The 19,860-nt window shown below is 42.9% G+C and overlaps 2 protein-coding genes across 2 annotated transcripts; both read left to right on the top strand.

Annotated features, from left to right (window-relative positions):
* Positions 1–14,419: 14,419 nt before the first annotated feature.
* LOC310856033 (uncharacterized protein) lies at positions 14,420–19,627 on the top strand (the record flags this gene model as incomplete). Its single annotated transcript, XM_083761251.1, has 2 exons — positions 14,420–15,048; positions 18,955–19,627. The coding sequence occupies 2 exons, from the start codon at positions 14,420–14,422 to the stop codon at positions 19,625–19,627; spliced, it is 1,302 nt and encodes a 433-aa protein (XP_083617377.1).
* On the top strand, positions 15,830–16,350 carry LOC310855283 (histone H3.2; the record flags this gene model as incomplete). Its single annotated transcript, XM_083760229.1, has 1 exon — positions 15,830–16,350. The coding sequence occupies exon 1, from the start codon at positions 15,940–15,942 to the stop codon at positions 16,348–16,350; it is 411 nt and encodes a 136-aa protein (XP_083616355.1). The 5' UTR covers positions 15,830–15,939.
* Positions 19,628–19,860: the final 233 nt, after the last annotated feature.

The following is a 19,860-nucleotide window of genomic DNA, read 5'->3' as shown; positions in this document are numbered from 1 at the left end:
TCGTGCATCTTGCTCCAGATTGCTTTTGACCTATTGCAGTCTATGAGCAAGTGCCAGATGGTCTCTAGCTCTTCACAGTCTGGCATGGGGCATTCTGTTGTGGTCACAAAGCAACTCCATTTAACCACTGCTCTAGTTGGAAGTCTACCGTGGGCAGTTAGCCACATAACGTCCTGCATGTTCCCAGTGACGAGGCCGCTGTTAAAATTATTTACTAGGTTTTTACTTTCTTCAAAGGAGCAGTGTTTAAAATGCACCATACCTCCATATATCTTATTACTTATTAAATTATATATTATTTGATTTGATTGGGTTCCCCAGTTAATATTTAAATTGCTATGTTTTGTGGTGAAATCCCCATATGCCAATTTATAGTATGGCAGTGACAGTCTGCCCCTGCCCCTCTGTTTTCTCCATGTTTTGAGGTCTCCTACCCAAGCTGCTCCACACAGAATGCCCCTAGCCACATTTTTACAGAAAGCAATCATTATTTTGCTGCCGACGTTCATTGCACCAAGGCCTCCCTCTTTGACACTTTTAAACATAAAAATCCTTTTGGTAACCTCCCGGTTGTTTCCCCAAATCAAACGTACACACATCCTATTAATTCTTGTTATGCACTTCTCAGGTGGCGGAAAAATGGTGGCCAGGAACAATAACTTTGATAAAATAAATGTTTTTACAATCCCTATTCTCGATTTATAAGTTGTGTCCCTAACTTTCCATTTTTCAACTTCGGCATGTATTTCAGTTTCTTTTCTGTCCCAATTATTTTTAGCACAGTCCCTATTAGCAAAGAAAATGCCAAGTATTTTCATTTCCTCTTTCACCTCCATGAGCAGGGCCGGCCTCCGATCCTCCTCTCCTATCCAAATGCACTCCGTTTTGGTCTCGTTTAGCTTGGCCCCCGCGACCTGCTCATAGAGGTGAAAGTGTTCTCTAACAAAATCAAGTTCTCTCTGCGATTTTATAAAGGCAGTTACATCGTCCGCGTATGCGGACACCTTGGCTGCCGTTCTATTAATCCGAACTCCTTGTATTCGGTTATCATTTTTTATTTTATTTAATAAAGGGCTGATGGCAAGAACGTAGAGCGCTGCGCTCAGCGGACAGCCCTGTTTCACCCCTTTCTTTATGTCAATATAATTAGACGTCCTTCCATTTACTTTGACCGCCACCTGAGATTTTGCATACAACATTTTAACCATTTTAATAAATACTTCTGGAAACCCATATTTTTTCTAAAACACCCCATAAATATTCTCTATTTACAAAATCAAAAGCTCTCTTTTGGTCAAAGCCAACAATAAAAAAGCCAGGCTCATGACGTGAGTGTATCATCTCCCTGATCCTATTTAAGTTGTCCCACATCATACGTCCTTTAATGGCGCATGCCTGTTCTTTTTCAATTATTTCGTTTAACACTGTATTTAGTCTCATCATTATGATTTTGGCGAGTATCTTATATTCTATATTAGTTAGTGTGATCTGTCTCCAATTATTTATATCTTTTTCATCCCCTTTTTTAAAAATCATAGATATGGTACCTTGATAAAACCCGTCATGCATAGACTTTTTAAAACACCCGTCATTAAATGCAGAGGCCAAAATATCAGCAAGTTCGTTAGCAAAGACCTGATAAAATTCGGAGGGTAGGCCATCCGGGCCGGGAGACTTCCCTCGGTTTAACAAAGAGATTGCTGTTTTTACTTCCTCGCTTGTGAAATCACCTAGGAGTGTGTCAAAGTGCACTCCATCTATTTTTTTCACCTCTGATAAAAAGGCCTCTGCATCCAACAACGCACCATCACCACAATACATTTCCTTAAAATGCTCCACAATCAATTCCATTATTCCATTATCATCATTTACAATTTGACCATGTTTATTTGTCAGTGCATTTATACAGTTAAACTCCTGTCTCTCTTTATATTTCTCTATAACTTTACGTATGTTTGCTGGTTCGTCCATATCAAAGCCTGCTTGTACTTTAGCTGCATTAAAATAATCGTTATTAAAATCATCAAAGTGCTAGTAATGTCGTCTAATTTCTTTTCATCTTGTTCTGTTAGTGAGCTACCTTTACATTTGAGTTTAACATATAGTTGCATTAGTTTATTATACTCATTATTTCGTTCTATATTTATGTATTTACATTTTAAAATTAGTTGCCTTTTTACGCATCTCTTCATCTCTTCCCATAATTCGACATTTGATTCAGTAAGAACTCTTAAATCCTTTACTCGGTTTATCTCATTTTTAACACTCTGTATTAACTCTGGATTTTTTAAGCAATTGATGTTGAGTTTCCAATTGTTTACTCTGGGTCTGGCGTGAAAGCTAAAAGTAGCTCTCACTGCCAGGTGGTCGGAATTAACCCATGCCTCAGTTTTATACGTGTTCACATTAATGTCTTTTGACACATATTCTGTCTATACGCGTCTTGACCCTTGCGTCAAAACGCGTATAGCCAGTTGCATCTGGGTACAACACCCTAAAAGTGTCTCTCATTTCTAGACTTTCGCAGGTTTCCTTCAAAACTTTACTCGCTCTATCATATAGGCCTGTGTTGCTACCGTTTGTCGATATTCTATCTTTAAGATCCGTTATAGTGTTAAAATCACCGGCCAGAATTATACACTGCCCTCCACACAAGACTTCTCTTAACTTATTAAAAAGACGTATCTTGTCGCATCGCTGCGGGGTTGTATATACATTAATAAGCCGCATTTTCTGTTTCCGTACTATACAGTCTTTGGCTGCCATATTTTCTATATTGTCTATTTTCTATACATTATATTATCTATTTACTACGTTTCTATATTATCTATTTACTATCGTTATAATGACCAGGCTTCAAGAGTTCAAGTTCACTTATATGACGCCCATTTCCGTTATGTCAGCATATAGGGCGTAGACTAGGCGCCTCACCGAACAGTCATGGCGCTTCCGTCTGTCAGTGACACTTTAGTGTGAGACGGGAGCAGTCGCTTGTTACAGAGCAGGACTGCATGTCTGCATGTCGCAATGAAAGGTTCGTTTTGTTATTTTGGTGTCATGTCATTCAGTTATTTGTCAACATTTAAGTTCCTCATTGCAAAACATTACAAGGTTTATTGATCGTTTTTGTTCATTATGTTTCTTTGCAGTCCTGGTTATGAAGTTCATGTTTGGTTCCTTTCCGCATGCCCTTTGAGCTATGGGCAGCCAGTGAGGTAAATAGCGTTTGTTTTGAGCATTTGTTTGTTACGCTATGATTTATTTCGTTATGTGTTTAATTTGGTACTCATGTTAATCATGATTTATTCTTTTGTGTGTTTCGTCACTCGTCAGTTTGACGTAGGCTTTTGGGCATAAAATAAAGCCTCCAGTATCAACAAACAAACTGCCTCGTTCATCGTTCACGACTTCATGATCAAAGGGTGTGACAGTCAAACTCAGACTGCAAAGTCAAACTCAACGCCAAGTCGAACTCAACGCCACAGCCACAGACGACTTCACCCACGGCAGCCCGGGTCGCTCGTAAGCGACGGGGTCCAGCAGACGTCAGCCACCGCCAGCGGGCCCGCTGGGCCGTTGAGATCCGCGACGCGGCCGGCGTCACATCGGCTGTTGCCTGCCTGGTGAAATACGCTTATCCATACAGACTAAAGAGCCAGGCTTGATAAAGGACACGATCATTGTCGACTACGACAGGTAATCGCATACGCACACATGACACTTTATTCGTTCTGAAGGACAATTGAACTGTGCTGCTAAGGCCTAAGTGCGAACCACAAGCCACTTTAAAGACATTTTTTGCACAAGGAAACTGAAGAAGGAAATCACATTACAAACAAACAGGTCTCGAGGGAACTGTGTTTTATGTGTTTTATTTTTGACTTTGGTTTCACTGCATTAATGTTTAATTAAATTCATGTAACTGTTTGAAATTGGGTTTTTAATTGGTTTTTAAGTGTACGGTTATAAGTGTGTTAGCTAAGATGTCAGGCAAAGGGGAAGCCACTGCCGCATCAAATGAGCAAACACTAATTGAACCAGCACCAGTAGAGGAACCAGTTATAGAACCAGAACCCATTCCAGCAACCGTACCAGACAAAACTTATAAGGATGCAGAAACGGATCCTTTTGGTTCTCCTCCTCCTCCTCGTAGAGGACGAAGAGAGCGCACTCTCACAGAAAAGGGAAAAGCCTTACAAAACGAAAAAATGAAAAGTTGGTTATATAATTTTGAATGTGTTTATGAGCACTGGAAAATCCAGGCAAAAAGAACAAAGAAAGGTGTGATAAATAACATTCAACATGATGAATTGCTGGGGTATAGGAAGGCTATGGAAAAAGACATGGATGAATTAAATGAAATTTATAACAAATACCGGGCAATTGAAATGCCACCAAGCGACCTGCGTCGCAAGGTGGATAAAGCTAATCGGGTGACTACAAATGTAATTGCAAATGCAGTAGCTCACGGCCAAGGAAAAGAAGGGCAAACATGGCCCGACGTGAGCTCTGTGTTCGATTCTAATCTAAGTGGCTCTCTAACAACCAGCCATCATTCAATTCACTCTGACAAATCCCAGGCCGTTTCAAAGGCGCAATCAGTTGACCAAACAAACGTAGAGTTTGAAGCTACACAAGTGTTTCTAAAAATAATGTCTGAACAAGAAAATCACCGGCAAAGCTTAATGAAGCTGGATAAAGAAAATGACACAAGGAAAAGAGAAAATGACGCAAGGAAACGGGCTATGGAGGAGCTACAAGGCAAGATTGACCACTTGGAGGCGCTGAAGAAGGCAAATGCCACCAAGGCCAAACTACACCTTCATGACGCAACCCAGGGGCATTGGCAGTCTTCACAGCACCAACTATCACAACCTGAAATACAACATGGAAATCACAATGACCAAATAATCCAAGGACTAGCCCAAGCAATAACCTCCAACAGACTTCCCATCCCAGAACCTTCTGTGTTTTATGGAGATCCACTCAAGTTCAACATTTGGAAAACCTCATTTCACACTCTAATAGACAGAAAGAATATCCCCACAGTAGAAAAGATTTTCTTTTTGCAGAAATATATTGGAGGGGCAGCCAAAGAGGCTATTGATGGGTACTTTTTGTTGGACACTGATGAATCTTATTATGCAGCATGGGGCTTATTGGATGAAAGATATGGGGATCCCTTTATTATTGCTAAAGCTTACAGAGATAGATTACACAGTTGGCCAAAGATTAACCAGAAGGATGGTACAGAGTTAAGGAAATTTGTAGACTATTTAAGGAGTTGTGAGACAGCCATTATTCACAACAGTCACTTACGCATATTAAATGATCCCATGGAAAATCAAGTCCTTGCCATAAAACTGCCAGACTGGTTACTAACCGGATGGAACCGCTCAGCCACCACTTATCAACTACAACATGGACAGTTTCCCAAATTCAGCTACTTTGTCACCTACCTCAACCTCGAAGCCAACATCGCCTGCAATCCAATCACCTCATACACAGCACTGAAACAAAGGGAATATGACAACCGCAGCAAGATCAAGGATCCAACTGCAAAAATATTCACTACAACTACCACAGAAAACCAACAGTCTAACACATGCCACCTATGTAATAAACCGGGACATGGTCTTTATAACTGTCGTGCATTCATAGCAAAGCCACTTTCTGACAGAATCAAGTATATTCGTAATGAAAACCTTTGTTTTGCCTGTTTGAACTCTGGCCATCAATCGAAGGGGTGTGGCCACAGAATGACATGTGAAAGATGCAATAAACGTCACCCAACCTGCATTCACGACGACAACTTCACTATGCAACCCAGAAGAGAATCAAATTACAATAAGGAGACAAGGTCACAGGCAATATCAATCCCAACAGTTACAAAGATCTCTAACAGTGTCGTGCAACATGAGAGCAATGCTCAAACTTCCTCAATTGTTCCAGTTTATGTATCTACACTGACTGACCCCAAGGAAGTTCTGGTTTATGCAATGCTCGATTCACAAAGTGACTGTTCGTTTATCCTCGAAGAGGTAGCAAATATGTTGAACACTCCTGCAGAACCGGTCACTTTAAAGTTGTCCACCATGTCCTCTAAGGGGACAACTGTACCTTGCAAGAGACTTAAGGGCGTACAAATAAGGGGTTTCTTTTCAAACAAGAAAATCACTGTACCCACCACATACACCCGTGAATTTATTCCAGCCAACCGGTCTCATATCCCAACCCCACAAACCGTTATGTCATGGCCACATCTGCGGCATCTGTCTGGTCAGATTGCACCATATCAAGACTGTGAGATCGCTATGTTGATCGGGTACAATTGCCCACAAGCCCTCATGCCTAAAGAGGTGTGTGGTGAGGACAATTGTCCCTATGCACAAAGAACAGACTTGGGGTGGAGTGTGATCAGTTATGGAGAACCAGGTGAATACTACAGTGACGCTATTGGCATAAGTCATCGCATATGCATAAAGGAAGTAATCCCTGACACACACCCAACAGCAAACATTAAGAAACAAGTGCATTATCTTTGTAAGAACCAAATCAAAGAAATGATTGCTCCAGATGACATACTCAAGGTCCTTGAATCTGATTTTAACGAAAGGGGTAACGACGATGTGATGGTCTCTCAAGAGGATCTTCTTTTCTTGTCAAAGTTGAAGAGTGAGATAAAGCAGAAACCAGATGGTCATTATGAAATGCCCTTGCCGTTCAAAAAGGAGCGTCCAAACCTTCCGAATAACAAAGTATGTGCTGTTCAACGTCTCACTAGCCTGGAAAGGAAGTTCAAAAGAAATCAGAAATACTATGACGACTATGTGAAATTCATGGAGAACATAATAGCTCATGGCGATGCAGAGAAGGTCTCTGAAGAGCAGATCGACAATCACCCATCCTGGTACATACCACACCATGGCGTATATCATCCTAAAAAGCCTGGTAACATACGCGTGGTCTTTGATTGCTCGGCAAGGTACAGAGACACCTCCTTGAATGACCACCTTCTCACTGGGCCAGAGCTTACTAACTCCTTGGTGGGAGTCCTTTGTCGATTCCGCAAAGGCCCTATAGCCCTTATGTGCGACGTGGAACGAATGTTCCATCAGTTCCACGTCAAACCTGAAGACCAAGATTATTTAAGATTCTTATGGTGGGAGGAGGGCAAACTTAATTCTCCACCATCAGTTTACAAAATGAAGGTTCATCTTTTCGGGGCAGCTTCTTCTCCGGGCTGTGCCAACTTTGGTCTTAAGCATCTTGCAGCCAACGGTCAGGAGCAGTTTGACCCATCCACGGTGAAGTTCATACAGAGGAACTTCTATGTCGACGATGGACTCGTGAGTGTCTCAACTGAAGCAGAGGCAATCAAGCTCATACAAGAAGCAAGAGCACTTTGTCACACAGGTCAACTAAGACTGCACAAATTTGTCTCAAACAGCACAAATGTATTGACATCTATCCCAAAGGAGGAATGTGCAGAAAGCGTCAAAGACCTGGATATGGACCTTGGAGAACCACTTATGGAGAGGGCTCTTGGCGTTCAGTGGTGCCTGTCTTCTGATGACTTTCAGTTTCGAGTCACGATTCAAACATATCCATTGACCAGAAGAGGTATTCTTTCCACGGTAGCTTCCGTTTATGATCCCTTGGGCTTTGTAGCACCCTTTATCCTCCTGGGTAAACAGATCTTACAGCAAATGTGTAGAGAGAAACTTGATTGGGACGATCCACTCCCAGAAGAGCTCAGAACCCAATGGGAATGTTGGCTACAAGACCTTAAGACACTGTCTTCTATTAAGATCAAGAGATGCTTTGTTCCAGCAGATTTCACTGTACAGCAGTACGAGCTTCACCACTTCTCAGACGCCAGTGTAACTGGTTATGGGGAATGTACTTACCTCAGAGCTATCAACACCAATGGAGACGTCCATTGCTCACTAGTTATGGGGAAAGCCAGTGTCGCTCCTACCAAGATAACCACCATACCACGACTTGAGTTATCTGCTGCAGTTGTCTCAGCAAGGATCAGTGTTATGCTCAGGAATGAGCTCGAGATCGACGGTCTGACAGAATACTTTTGGACAGACTCAAAGGTTGTCCTTGGTTACATAAACAACGATGCAAGACTATTCCATGTATTTGTTGCCAACAGAATCCAAAGAATCAAGTCTCTTACAGATCCAAAGCAGTGGCACTTCATCCAATCTGAAATGAATCCTGCAGATCATGCATCAAGAGGCTTAACTGCTGATCAGCTTATTGCTTCAGATTGGTTCACTGGCCCAGACTTCTTGTGGAAAAGAGAGCTACCCAAAGGAGAAACCATGTTGGAAGAGATCACTGACGATCCGGAACTTCGCAAGGCCCAAGTATATAAGACAGAGGCAAAGGAAGTAAGGACGTTGCTCGACCGGTTGAATAAGTTCTCTGATTGGAAAAGAGCTGTCAAAGCCATCGCTTGTCTGAAACGCCATGCTCGAAGAATCAAGGGTCTCACACTCTCAGATGGAGCCACAAGTATTGAGCAACGGAAAGAAGCGGAACTGTTCATAATCAAGTTGGCACAAAGGGATGGATTCAGCACCGAAATCAAAGATGTGAATCAAGGCAAAGGGCTCAAGACAGAAGGAAATAAGTTGCATAAACTATCCCCATTTATTGATGAATATGGTGTTCTCAGGGTTGGAGGGCGGTTGACCAGGTCCTCTCTCCATCCTCATGTTAAACATCCTTTTATTCTACCCAAGAAAAGTCATATCTCTGCTTTACTTATCAAACATTATCATGAGAAGGTACAGCATCAAGGAAGAGGTATAACTATGAACGAATTAAGATCCAGTGGCATCTGGATCACTGGATGCAGCAATGCAGTTGCCTCTCACATCTACAGATGTACCAAATGCAGAAGGTACAGAAGAGCCACTCAGGAACCAAAGATGGCAGATTTGCCAGAAGACAGAATGGAAATGACCCCGCCCTTCACTTATTGTGGCATTGATTGCTTTGGCCCTTTCCATGTGAAAGAAGCAAGAAAGGAGCTAAAGAGATACGGGTTACTGTTCACGTGTATGTGTTGTCGCGCCATACACATTGAAATGCTGGATGACCTTACCACTGACGCCTTTATTAACGCTTTATGCACGTTCATTGCCATACGTGGTAATGTCAGACAATTGAGATGTGATCAGGGCACCAATTTTGTTGGTGCAAAAAGAGAGTTCATGGAGGCAATGAAGGATTTGAATAAGGAACAGTTAAAAGAATACGGCTGTGAGTTCATCCTGAACTTTCCTTCTTCCAGTCACATGGGAGGCGTATGGGAGAGACAGATCCGAACCATCAGAAGTGTTCTAACGGCCATTCTTGATAAATCACCCCAACGACTCGACTGTACTTCATTAAGGACCTTCTTATATGAAGTTATGGCAATCGTAAACAGCAGACCATTAACGACAGAACACTTAAATGATCCGACCAGTCTCGAACCACTCACCCCTAATCATATACTCACCATGAAATCCAGTATCATCATGCCTCCTCCAGGTCAATTCATCAGTCAGGACGTATATCTACGCAAAAGATGGCGCCAAGTACAGTTCATGACTAATGAGTTTTGGATAAGATGGAAAAAGGAATATCTCCTCAATTTGCAACAAAGACACATATGGCAGAAGGACAAAAGAAACACTAAAATCAATGACATTGTCATCTTAAAGGAGGAGAACTCTCCCAGGAATCATTGGAAGGTGGCAAGAGTCACCGAAGTCTATCCTAGCCCTGACGGCACGGTCAGGAAGGTCAAACTTCTAATTGGAGATTCAACCTTGGATCAACAGGGAAAACGGAATAACAAACCAGTTTATCTGGACAGACCAGTACACAAGATTGTGGTACTAGTAGAAGCAGACTAAGGTCTAAATCAAAATGCGTTATTCTGGAAAATCAAATTTCTGATTTTGGTGGGAGTTTGGCTGCCATATTTTCTATATTGTCTATTTTCTATACATTATATTATCTATTTACTACGTTTCTATATTATCTATTTACTATCGTTATAATGACCAGGCTTCAAGAGTTCAAGTTCACTTATATGACGCCCATTTCCGTTATGTCAGCATATAGGGCGTAGACTAGGCGCCTCACCGAACAGTCATGGCGCTTCCGTCTGTCAGTGACACTTTAGTGTGAGACGGGAGCAGTCGCTTGTTACAGAGCAGGACTGCATGTCTGCATGTCGCAATGAAAGGTTCGTTTTGTTATTTTGGTGTCATGTCATTCAGTTATTTGTCAACATTTAAGTTCCTCATTGCAAAACATTACAAGGTTTATTGATCGTTTTTGTTCATTATGTTTCTTTGCAGTCCTGGTTATGAAGTTCATGTTTGGTTCCTTTCCGCATGCCCTTTGAGCTATGGGCAGCCAGTGAGGTAAATAGCGTTTGTTTTGAGCATTTGTTTGTTACGCTATGATTTATTTCGTTATGTGTTTAATTTGGTACTCATGTTAATCATGATTTATTCTTTTGTGTGTTTCGTCACTCGTCAGTTTGACGTAGGCTTTTGGGCATAAAATAAAGCCTCCAGTATCAACAAACAAACTGCCTCGTTCATCGTTCACGACTTCATGATCAAAGGGTGTGACACAGTCTAAGACAAGAAGTCGGCCTGGTATTATTTCTCTTTTCCTTTGAATAGTTACATTTTTTGTGTTAAACAAAATACCGACTCCATCCACGTGGTCGCCACCAATTGAAAATTCCGACCACCCGTGGGACCAGTACTCTCTGACAGTATTTACATCAGCCAGTGTTTTTAGCCGCAATTCTTGTGTAAAAATAATATCAGCTCTAATATTTTTCATTATATTAAGTTTCTCCTGTCTAGTGCTTTCTTGCTGTATTCCCCTTACATTGATTGTGGTGATATTAAACATCATGATGGCGAGTAGTGGGCCTACATCATCGAGTTTTAAAGGGCTTTTTCGATACCTGGCTTTTAGATTTCTTTCCATTCTTATGTAGGTCAGGAGACTGTCTGTCTCTCTTCCCTTGTAAGGGAGGGAAGTTCTCTGTGGACACCAACAAGGTGGGTACAGGGCCCCGCTCCTCAGACTGTGATCCGCACAAAATATCAATCGCGTCTTCGAGAGCGGTTTGACCCTCGTTAGTCTCTAAATCCCGCAAAATGTCGCTTATTCTGTCCTCTGTGTCTGCATCGTTCGGCACTTGATAGCTGGGAAGACTGACCTGCGTAGCACTGTCCATGTCCTGATCTGATGGCTGCGCGTCGTCAGGGGGAAGCTGCGCTGGAGCTGAAGATGATGTTGGCACAGCGTCTCCTCCCTCTGGAAGTAGGGATGACACAGCAGCCGCTGCGTCCGTCCGCGATGTCGATGCCTCCCCCGCTGAAGCTGCGCTCGGTGGCCGTTTCCTCGGCGTTGCTGCGGGCTTGCTCGCTGGCTTTTTCTGCCCGCTGGTGGTGGCCTTCGTGCGCTGTTGCTGCCTTTCAGGTGCCGGCTCTTTATCCGCTGGTCTCTGCCTCTCCTTGGGTGCTGCTGGAGTTGAGATCTGCTGGCTGCTGTCAGCGGGCGGAGTCTCCTCTTCTGGTCCCCGCCTCCCCTCGACGAGTGGTGCTGCAGCTGCCGTCAGCTGGCTGTCAGGTGACGTCAGCTGGCTGTCAGCTGATGGGATGTCCTGTGTCGGTCTCTGCTGGCTGACGTGGCTGTCGGGTGCTGGCGTCTCTCCTGCTGCTGCTGCCTCTGGCTCCGGGATTGTTTCTGTAGCTTGCTGCTGCCGCCGCTTTGCTCTGTTGCTGTACGATTGTGGGCAGGTGAAGAAAGTGTGCCCCACTTCATTGCACAGGCTACAGACTCCGGCACTAGTACACTCCTTCCCCTTGTGGCCAGTCATACCACATTTCCAGCACTTCACGATGTCACATTCTTTCACCTGGTGAAATCTGGACTGGCAGATATAGCATCTCTGTATCTGGCCTGCATAGGTGATTTTCCCATTGTATGGCCCCAGGGAAATGGAGTTAGGGAGGTCTACGGGTCGCCCGTCACTGCCTGGTTTATGCAGCTTGACTCTGTAGCGTCGGACCCCATACCACAAGCCAAACTCATCCAGGAGCTTTTCCACTGGGCGCAAGAGTGTGCAGTACCTGCTCAGGTACTGCTCGATGTCATAATCCGCTACTCTTGCCGTCCAGAACTTGATCATGACAATGAGTGTGTCGACAGGCACCGAGGAATGAAGTTCAAAGTCCTTCCACTCGCCCTCTACAGATCTGTCTGCAAAAAGGGTGCTGAATTTCCGCAGGGAACCTTCACGGTGGAAAGAGAGTTCAAACTCTCTCCTGTTTGGTAGGGCAATAAAGGAGTATATTTCACTCACTTCCATCCACCTAGTTCTGAGCAGATACTGTCCGACCACGCTTCTGCTCGGAGGCTCTCCATGTCCGATAAAGCGGATCCGAGCCCAGTGCCGCCCTGTCCGGTCTCCGGGCTCGGACCGTGGGTCCTCCCCCGCAGGGGGCATTTCCCCAATATTCGTGCTTTCTGTTCAGTTTTTTTTTTTTTTTTTTTTTAGGTGTCAGATATGAGAGAAATTAGTTTACAGGTACCGCAGACACCCCCGGTGCCTGCGGCTTTATAGTTCAGAGGACTATAATATTATCCTCCGGTCTTTCCTCGGCCACTCATTTTGATGTATATTTAGTTTTGGAGTTGAATTTCGAAGAAATGTGCTGGAGAAGAGGCGCGCGAGATCTTTTATACCTTGTGTGTGTGTGTGTGTGCGCGCACACACACACACACACACACACACACACACACACACACACACACACTTTGAGAACCACTGATCTAAAGCGATGTCTTCACTGTTGTTATAAACATAACTACAGAACTATTGTGCTGATTCTGAATGTAGCGTAAACATATAGGCTACTGATGTCACCTGTGTCAATAGATTCAAAGCTACTTCGGATTGTACAACCCTGCTGCATACACTGTATGTCTAAGTAACTTTAATACAGCCATACTGTGTGTGTGTGGGGTCTATTTGGGTTTCAGTGTTAATGTTACTTGGCTTACTTGAGTTGTAGTGTTATTTGGCACATAGTTGTATATATAACATATTTGTAGAGATGCAGAAACAAGCTTTGCCACTCTAATCTGAGTTCCCTTGCCACTCAAGCTAGGCCCAGTATGTTCCCTCAGCACTACGCTCATTCTGTAGCTCCGGAGATACCGAATGAGCGTAGGGAGAGGGCACATATGGGGCTACACTCAAGCATGGATGATCTAGTGTCCTGCTAAAATAGTGTCTCACTGTCTTTGTTTCTGCATAATGTTCTCCGGCCTGCCTGGTCTATTGTCTCACTAGGGACCAGAGCCGAAGAGTTTGATCAATCCTCAAGGGGGCCTAAATGTTTATCATATATCCCTAGTCCCTAGTAGGGACTAGGGATATATGATGATAAACATTTAGGGTAAGTCTATATTTCAATTCAAATGAATAGCTCTATTCCACACTCCAATTTTTCTTGAGGGAAAATAAAAATAGAACCAGTGGAATGTAAGACATTTTAGAAGCGGCAAACAAAGTGTCATCATTCAATTTGTTTACTCTCCTATTGTGTATGTATATATATATATATATATATATATATATATATATATATATATATATATATGTAGGCCTATATGTTGCCTGCAAATGTGTGGTGTTTCATCTATTTTACATTTTATTGACCTGTCATGTTTTGTGATACATATAATCACAAAAGTATTGGATTGCATATATATAAATTATACATTTGAGTGTGAAATTACCTGAAACATGTCAGATTTCTCATCACAAAACAAGAGCTTAGCAGGGTAAGATAAAGTCCCAACAGCTGTGTTTGCAGACACTGGAAAGTTGTACATTAAAAACAAAAATCTTCACCACAAACGACTAGTTTTACTTTTATTCCAAACCCAGACATCTCTGCTTGCTCTTCAGCAAATATGGAACAGGGTATAATATGTTTAAACTATTTTAAAAGACAAATGACAGAGGAAAGTTGACAAACAACTGTACATGTAAAGGTGTACAAGTGAGGTTTTAGACATCCCTAAATAGAATACATGACTCCTCAACGCTCCACATGATTTGATTATGACGCTAAACTCGTCTGCTATCTGCTCGATTTTTTGTATGACTTTAATCAATTTCTTTGTATGTATTTTATTTAGTTTTAGTTGTAGAGAAAACACAACTGTCTCAGTATTCTGCAGCACAGACTAGTGGGTTGAGTCTACATCGTTCTCACATATCCTTTAAGTTCCACCCCCTCCTCCTCTTACAACATTCTCTACTCAGAATTTAGTTCAGTGCATCTGAAACTCGAACCACTACAAAATGGCAGAAGTCGCTCCAGCTCCGCCTCCCGCCGTCTCCCCGGCTAAAGCCGCCAAGAAGAAGGCAGCACCCCGACCCAAGAAGACCGGCCCCAGCGTCGCCGAGCTCGTCGTCAAGGCCGTGTCCGCCTCCAAGGAACGGAAAGGTGTCTCCCTGGCTGCGGTCAAGAAAGCTCTGGCTGCCGGCGGCTATGATGTCGAGAAGAACAAGGCCCGCGTTAAGATCGCTGTCAAGAGCCTGGTCGCTAAAGGCACCCTGGTTCAGACCAAAGGTGCCGGAGCATCTGGCTCTTTCAAGATGAACAAGGGAGCACCGAAGGCAAAGACACCCGCGAAGAAAGCAGTCAAACCCAAGAAGCCTGCAGCCAAAAAACCCACCGCGGCAAAGAAGTCTCCGAAGAAGGCAGTGGCCAAGAAGCCCGCAGCCGCTAAGAAATCTCCAAAGAAGGCAAAGAAGCCTGTAGCTGCAAAGAAACCTGCCGCTGCAAAGAAACCAGCAGCCAAGAGTCCCAAGAAGGCCACAAAGAGTCCCAAGAAGGTGAAGAAGCCCGCCGCCGCCAAGAAAGCCCCAGAAAAGAAGGTAGCAAAGCCCAAGGCGGCGAAACCCAAGAAGTCAGCCGCCAAGAAGAAGTAAACATCCACACAACAGCCTGTTTTACCCCACAAAGGCTCTTTTAAGAGCCACCCACAACTTCATTTAAAGAAAGTTCCTTTATTTAATATAGTTGCCATGTAAATATGTTTAGAGAAACAGAACCTTCGACAAAATAATGTCATTACTTATGCCCCATGTTTATTTATTTATATTAGACATGCTTCAATCAACACCATCCAGCCGAAATAAATAAATCAGCAGTTCTATTCTATTTGGTATCATGTACCGACTGAAGTGAAGAATAATCTTATAAATAAAAGCTTACACAGAGTCAGGGCGCCGAGGGCGGCATCAGTGCTCTTGCTGGTTCGTTACTGGGCGTCTGGGCGTGTTTATTAAATATTTTTTATAAAGAATAAAGACTCATATTATATAGGGATTTCATAAGATCAATATGAATTAATTGTAACCTACAATTAATTGAGCGCATCAATCCCAACACCCATAATCAAGCCAGTAACCATGATAAGGGGGAACAGTGCAGCATAAAACAACATGAGCAATTTGTGGCCTAGTCCAAATTGAACGAGAGAAGGCATGTTTTAAACACAATTTGTGTATGTATACAAATCCGGGAAAAACGTTAAAAAATACTGTTAAAATATTACAATTATTTCAATATGTTAATATGTTCAACTTTGTAAACGTCTATGTGCGGCTGTACGCCCCACCAATCATAGAAACGGACGAGAGCGCGGGCTCAGTGTGTATGAAATACCCACCAATCACTACTAGTGGCGCGAGCGGCTCCTCCAAAAGAAGGAGGTTTCTGACCAAAGACCAATCGGAGAAGGTCAGAGCCGATGACATAAAAGGCTGCAGCTTGTGCTCATTTTTTTATTACAAGTACAACTTTACAGAGAGAGATGGCAAGAACTAAGCAGACAGCTCGTAAGTCCACCGGAGGCAAAGCGCCCAGGAAGCAGCTCGCCACCAAGGCAGCTCGCAAGAGCGCGCCGGCAACCGGTGGAGTGAAGAAGCCTCACCGTTACCGTCCCGGTACAGTGGCTCTGAGGGAGATCCGTCGTTACCAGAAATCCACCGAGCTGCTGATCCGCAAGCTCCCCTTCCAGCGCCTCGTGAGGGAAATCGCCCAGGACTTCAAGACCGACCTGCGCTTCCAGAGCTCCGCCGTCATGGCTCTCCAGGAGTCTGCCGAGGCTTATCTGGTCGGTCTGTTTGAGGACACCAACTTGTGCGCCATCCACGCCAAGAGGGTGACCATCATGCCCAAAGACATCCAGCTGGCCCGTCGAATCCGTGGAGAACGTGCTTAAACTATCACTGTCAACCCCAAAACGGCTCTTTTAAGAGCCACCAGATGTGTTATTTTAAGAGAAATTATTCCTTTGTACACTACTCATGCACGTTCAACTCACGTGACAAAAAGCCAGAAACTGCTGAATTTGCTTCAACTAATGCGTGTCCGAAATATCTACGCATAGCCTAGTTGGATGCCTTTCATTTGTTTTGCACGAGCTGAAATTTAAATCGTGCGTTTATATTCTATGCTTTAATTTAAGAAGTTGTCCTACTTTTAATAATGTATAACAATTAAACTACGGTTTAAATGTGATCAACATGCAAATTATTTAAATTACTTAGACATTCAGCTCCACCTTGTGGTGGAGAGGTGTCATTGTTCCATTGTGTTGAATGATGCTTCTGTACAAGGCAAGTGTAGAGAGTTTTGGTGTAAATCGAATCTACATAATTATATATAGCCTAACTACATTCATCCGTTGTGGTCCTTTTGGGGGAAAGGGGATTAAAACAGAATACCATTTGTATTTTTCCCTGACCCTGTTCCTGTTGGGGAAGGGGGCAGGAAACAAAGATAACAAGAAACAAGACAAAATCTATTTTATATTGTTTGGGTTTTTCGTGTTTTTATTTTTAACCTATTATAATCTAAACTGTGGATAGATTAAAATATTACGTCATGTTTATCAGCCAACCATCTTTTTAATGTGCATTTAAAGTTTTCTAAGGAACAGATCAGCTTGAGGCAAGTCATTCCACTGTAGTGCTGCAGAATATAGGAAAGATGATTTTCCCATATTGCTGTAAAAATGGCAGGGGTTAAAATCAGTAGGGCTACCTCTGGTGTAGTGCTGTACAAAGCAAGTGTAGAGTTTTGGTGTAAATCTAATCTACATAACTATCAGTGGCTTCTCAAGGTGGGGGTTGAGCATGTTTCTAGTATTTGTGGGGGTATTCAAAGTGTGCTAAATGTATTGTCTAACTCTAACACACATGTGCCACAGTCAAATCCTCAGTGTCAATGTACCCATGTGTAACTCATTTTCTTATCCTTATTTCTTATTCATACCAAAATATATTTGTAAAACAAATGTGACATCAATACATGAGCTAACATAACTGGGTTTGGTACACAATGTTGGTGCGTGGCATTTCAAAGACCTTTCTTGCAATATAGTGTGCCAGGTTTTATCATGTAGTCCAAAAGCTGACAGGCTTCTTTTGTTTAAAAAGGGACATTTGGTATATAGTATTTTTTTTATTGGCCTAAAATATTGTATACATACATCCATGATGTATGTATACATGCTCACCGGCTGCCGGCATTCAGCTTTTTTTTGCAAGAAAATGCTGCTATTTGTACCAAAATGACCACAAAAGCTTTATACCCTGTATAACATGTATATAACGTTGCAATGTATATCTCTGTTTGCAAAATGCTGTACCCCCTCCAAATGTATACTTTTCCCATTTTAATTTGATTTTGACACTTGCTTTGGCAATGCAAACACAATGTAAAGCTCATTTGAAATGAATTGAATTGTGTCGTTATTATAGACTAGATTATAGACTATTCAAACTCTAGACGGACCTGGCCCAAAATTATTAGTGCAGTCGAGCCCAGCAGCCTGCAAAAACTCAACAGGACTGAAAATTAAGGCCCGGCCCTGGGCCCTCATCAAACCCTGTACACTCAAGAGAATGTCCCCGCTATCACCCTTTAGATCTCCATATACTGTATGGAGCTGACCTGTTCTGACATTCCATTATGTTGATCAAACCCTGTACACTCAAGACATTTTATGGCCACTACAGAATTCATTCCATGTTGATCTGACCGTCCATGCCAAAGCACCAGCGCTCTCCCAGCAGTCTGCCATCAACAAGGCAAATGCGTGCACGCAACCTCGCCCTTTAGCTTCTCGCCCTCATGCGTCTTACTGGTTTTATTTAGAGCCCAATGATGAGTTAATCATGAAATGTTTTGCAGCATGACACATTGCATCATGAAGTATTTAGGCCTACCTAGATGTGTGTTTTCTCCATAATCAAATATACAGATACAATTGATTGTAGATTTAAACACGCTTAGTTTTCTGATCACAGTGAGTCATTTGTCCAAAATTTTCCCAACAAATGGCATTCTGTCATTGGAATTTGAGATCAACTCCACCATCATGCTTTCCTTGAACAGGAGTGTGTTTACTGCGGTCAGAAAACATTATATTTATAGCAAAATGGATGACATAACAAAAGTATAGTTTATGGTATCGCGTCACCAGGAATGTCTACTAAATTGATTGTGAGTATTGTTGTTATTACAACATAGTTACTTTAGACTATGTTAGAAGCAAAATGACAGAGGCAACACTGTGCTCTGACTGTAGAAGGGTGATGTTTTGAGGTTATTACTAAAAAGGAATGAACTGCTTTCATCTTAGATATATTCATGACAGAAAGGCACATGTGTGTATTAACTGGTCAGGTATTTGACGCATTAAATAATCTACACAGTATTTTGTTATAACTTGTTTTAATCGAGGAGAAAACACAAGTGGCACAAGAGAGAAGAGGGCCTGTGTGTGTTGACTCTACATGGTTCTCATGTGGTGTTTAAGTCCAGCCCCTCTTCAGAGCGTTCAGCATCATTCTGTGAGAGTTTACTTGAGGAACAACAGCAACCTACTATCTGAGACAATAATGGCAGAAGTCGCACCAGCACCAGCTCCGTCACCGGCCAAGGCCGCCAAAAAGAAGGCAGCACCCAAGAAGACCGGTCCCAGCGTCGCTGATCTGGTTGTCAAGGCCGTGTCCGCCTCCAAGGAGCGGAGCGGTGTGTCCCTGGCTGCGGTCAAGAAGGCTCTGACTGCCGGTGGCTACGATGTTGAGAAGAACAAGGCCCGCGTTAAGATCGCCGTCAGGAGCCTGGTCGCTAAAGGCACCCTGAACCAGCTCAAAGGTACCGGTGCGTCCGGCTCTTTCAAAATGAACAAGAGTTCAGAAGCGGTGAACGTAAAGAAACCTCCTGCTAAGAAAGCAGTTAAAGCAAAGAAGCCTGCTGCAACCAAGAAACCCGTAGCGGCTAAGAAGCCCAGGAAGGTGTCAGCAAAGAAGCCCTCAGCCACAAATAAATCACCCAAGAAGCCAGCCGCCAAGAAAGTATCAGCTAAAAGCCCGAAGAAGGCCACCATGAGCCCCAAGAAAGTGGCTAAGAAGCCCGCAGCAGCCAAGAAAGTTCCAGCCAAGAAGCTTGCTAAAGCATCAAAGAAGGCACCTCCCAAAAAGAAGTAAACTGCCTGCTCCATCTTTATACCCAAAAAAGGCTCTTTTAAGAGCCAACCACATTGTTTTATAAGAGTATCCTATCTTTACTGTTTATGTAATTATCACTGGAATAATAACCAGTTTAAAAGGTTCCTGCTTTTTATAATGGGCATAAGGATTTACAATTCTAAATGTATTTACAATTCTGCTATTTATGCTGATGTTCTCCCAAACTTTTCACCCCTGACACCTATTTTATT

The sequence above is a fragment of the Protomyctophum parallelum genome (genome assembly GCF_964188405.1).
Source record: "Protomyctophum parallelum genome assembly, chromosome: 3".
Lineage (NCBI taxonomy): Eukaryota > Metazoa > Chordata > Actinopteri > Myctophiformes > Myctophidae > Protomyctophum > Protomyctophum parallelum.
This window is presented reverse-complemented; position numbering and strand designations above follow the sequence as displayed.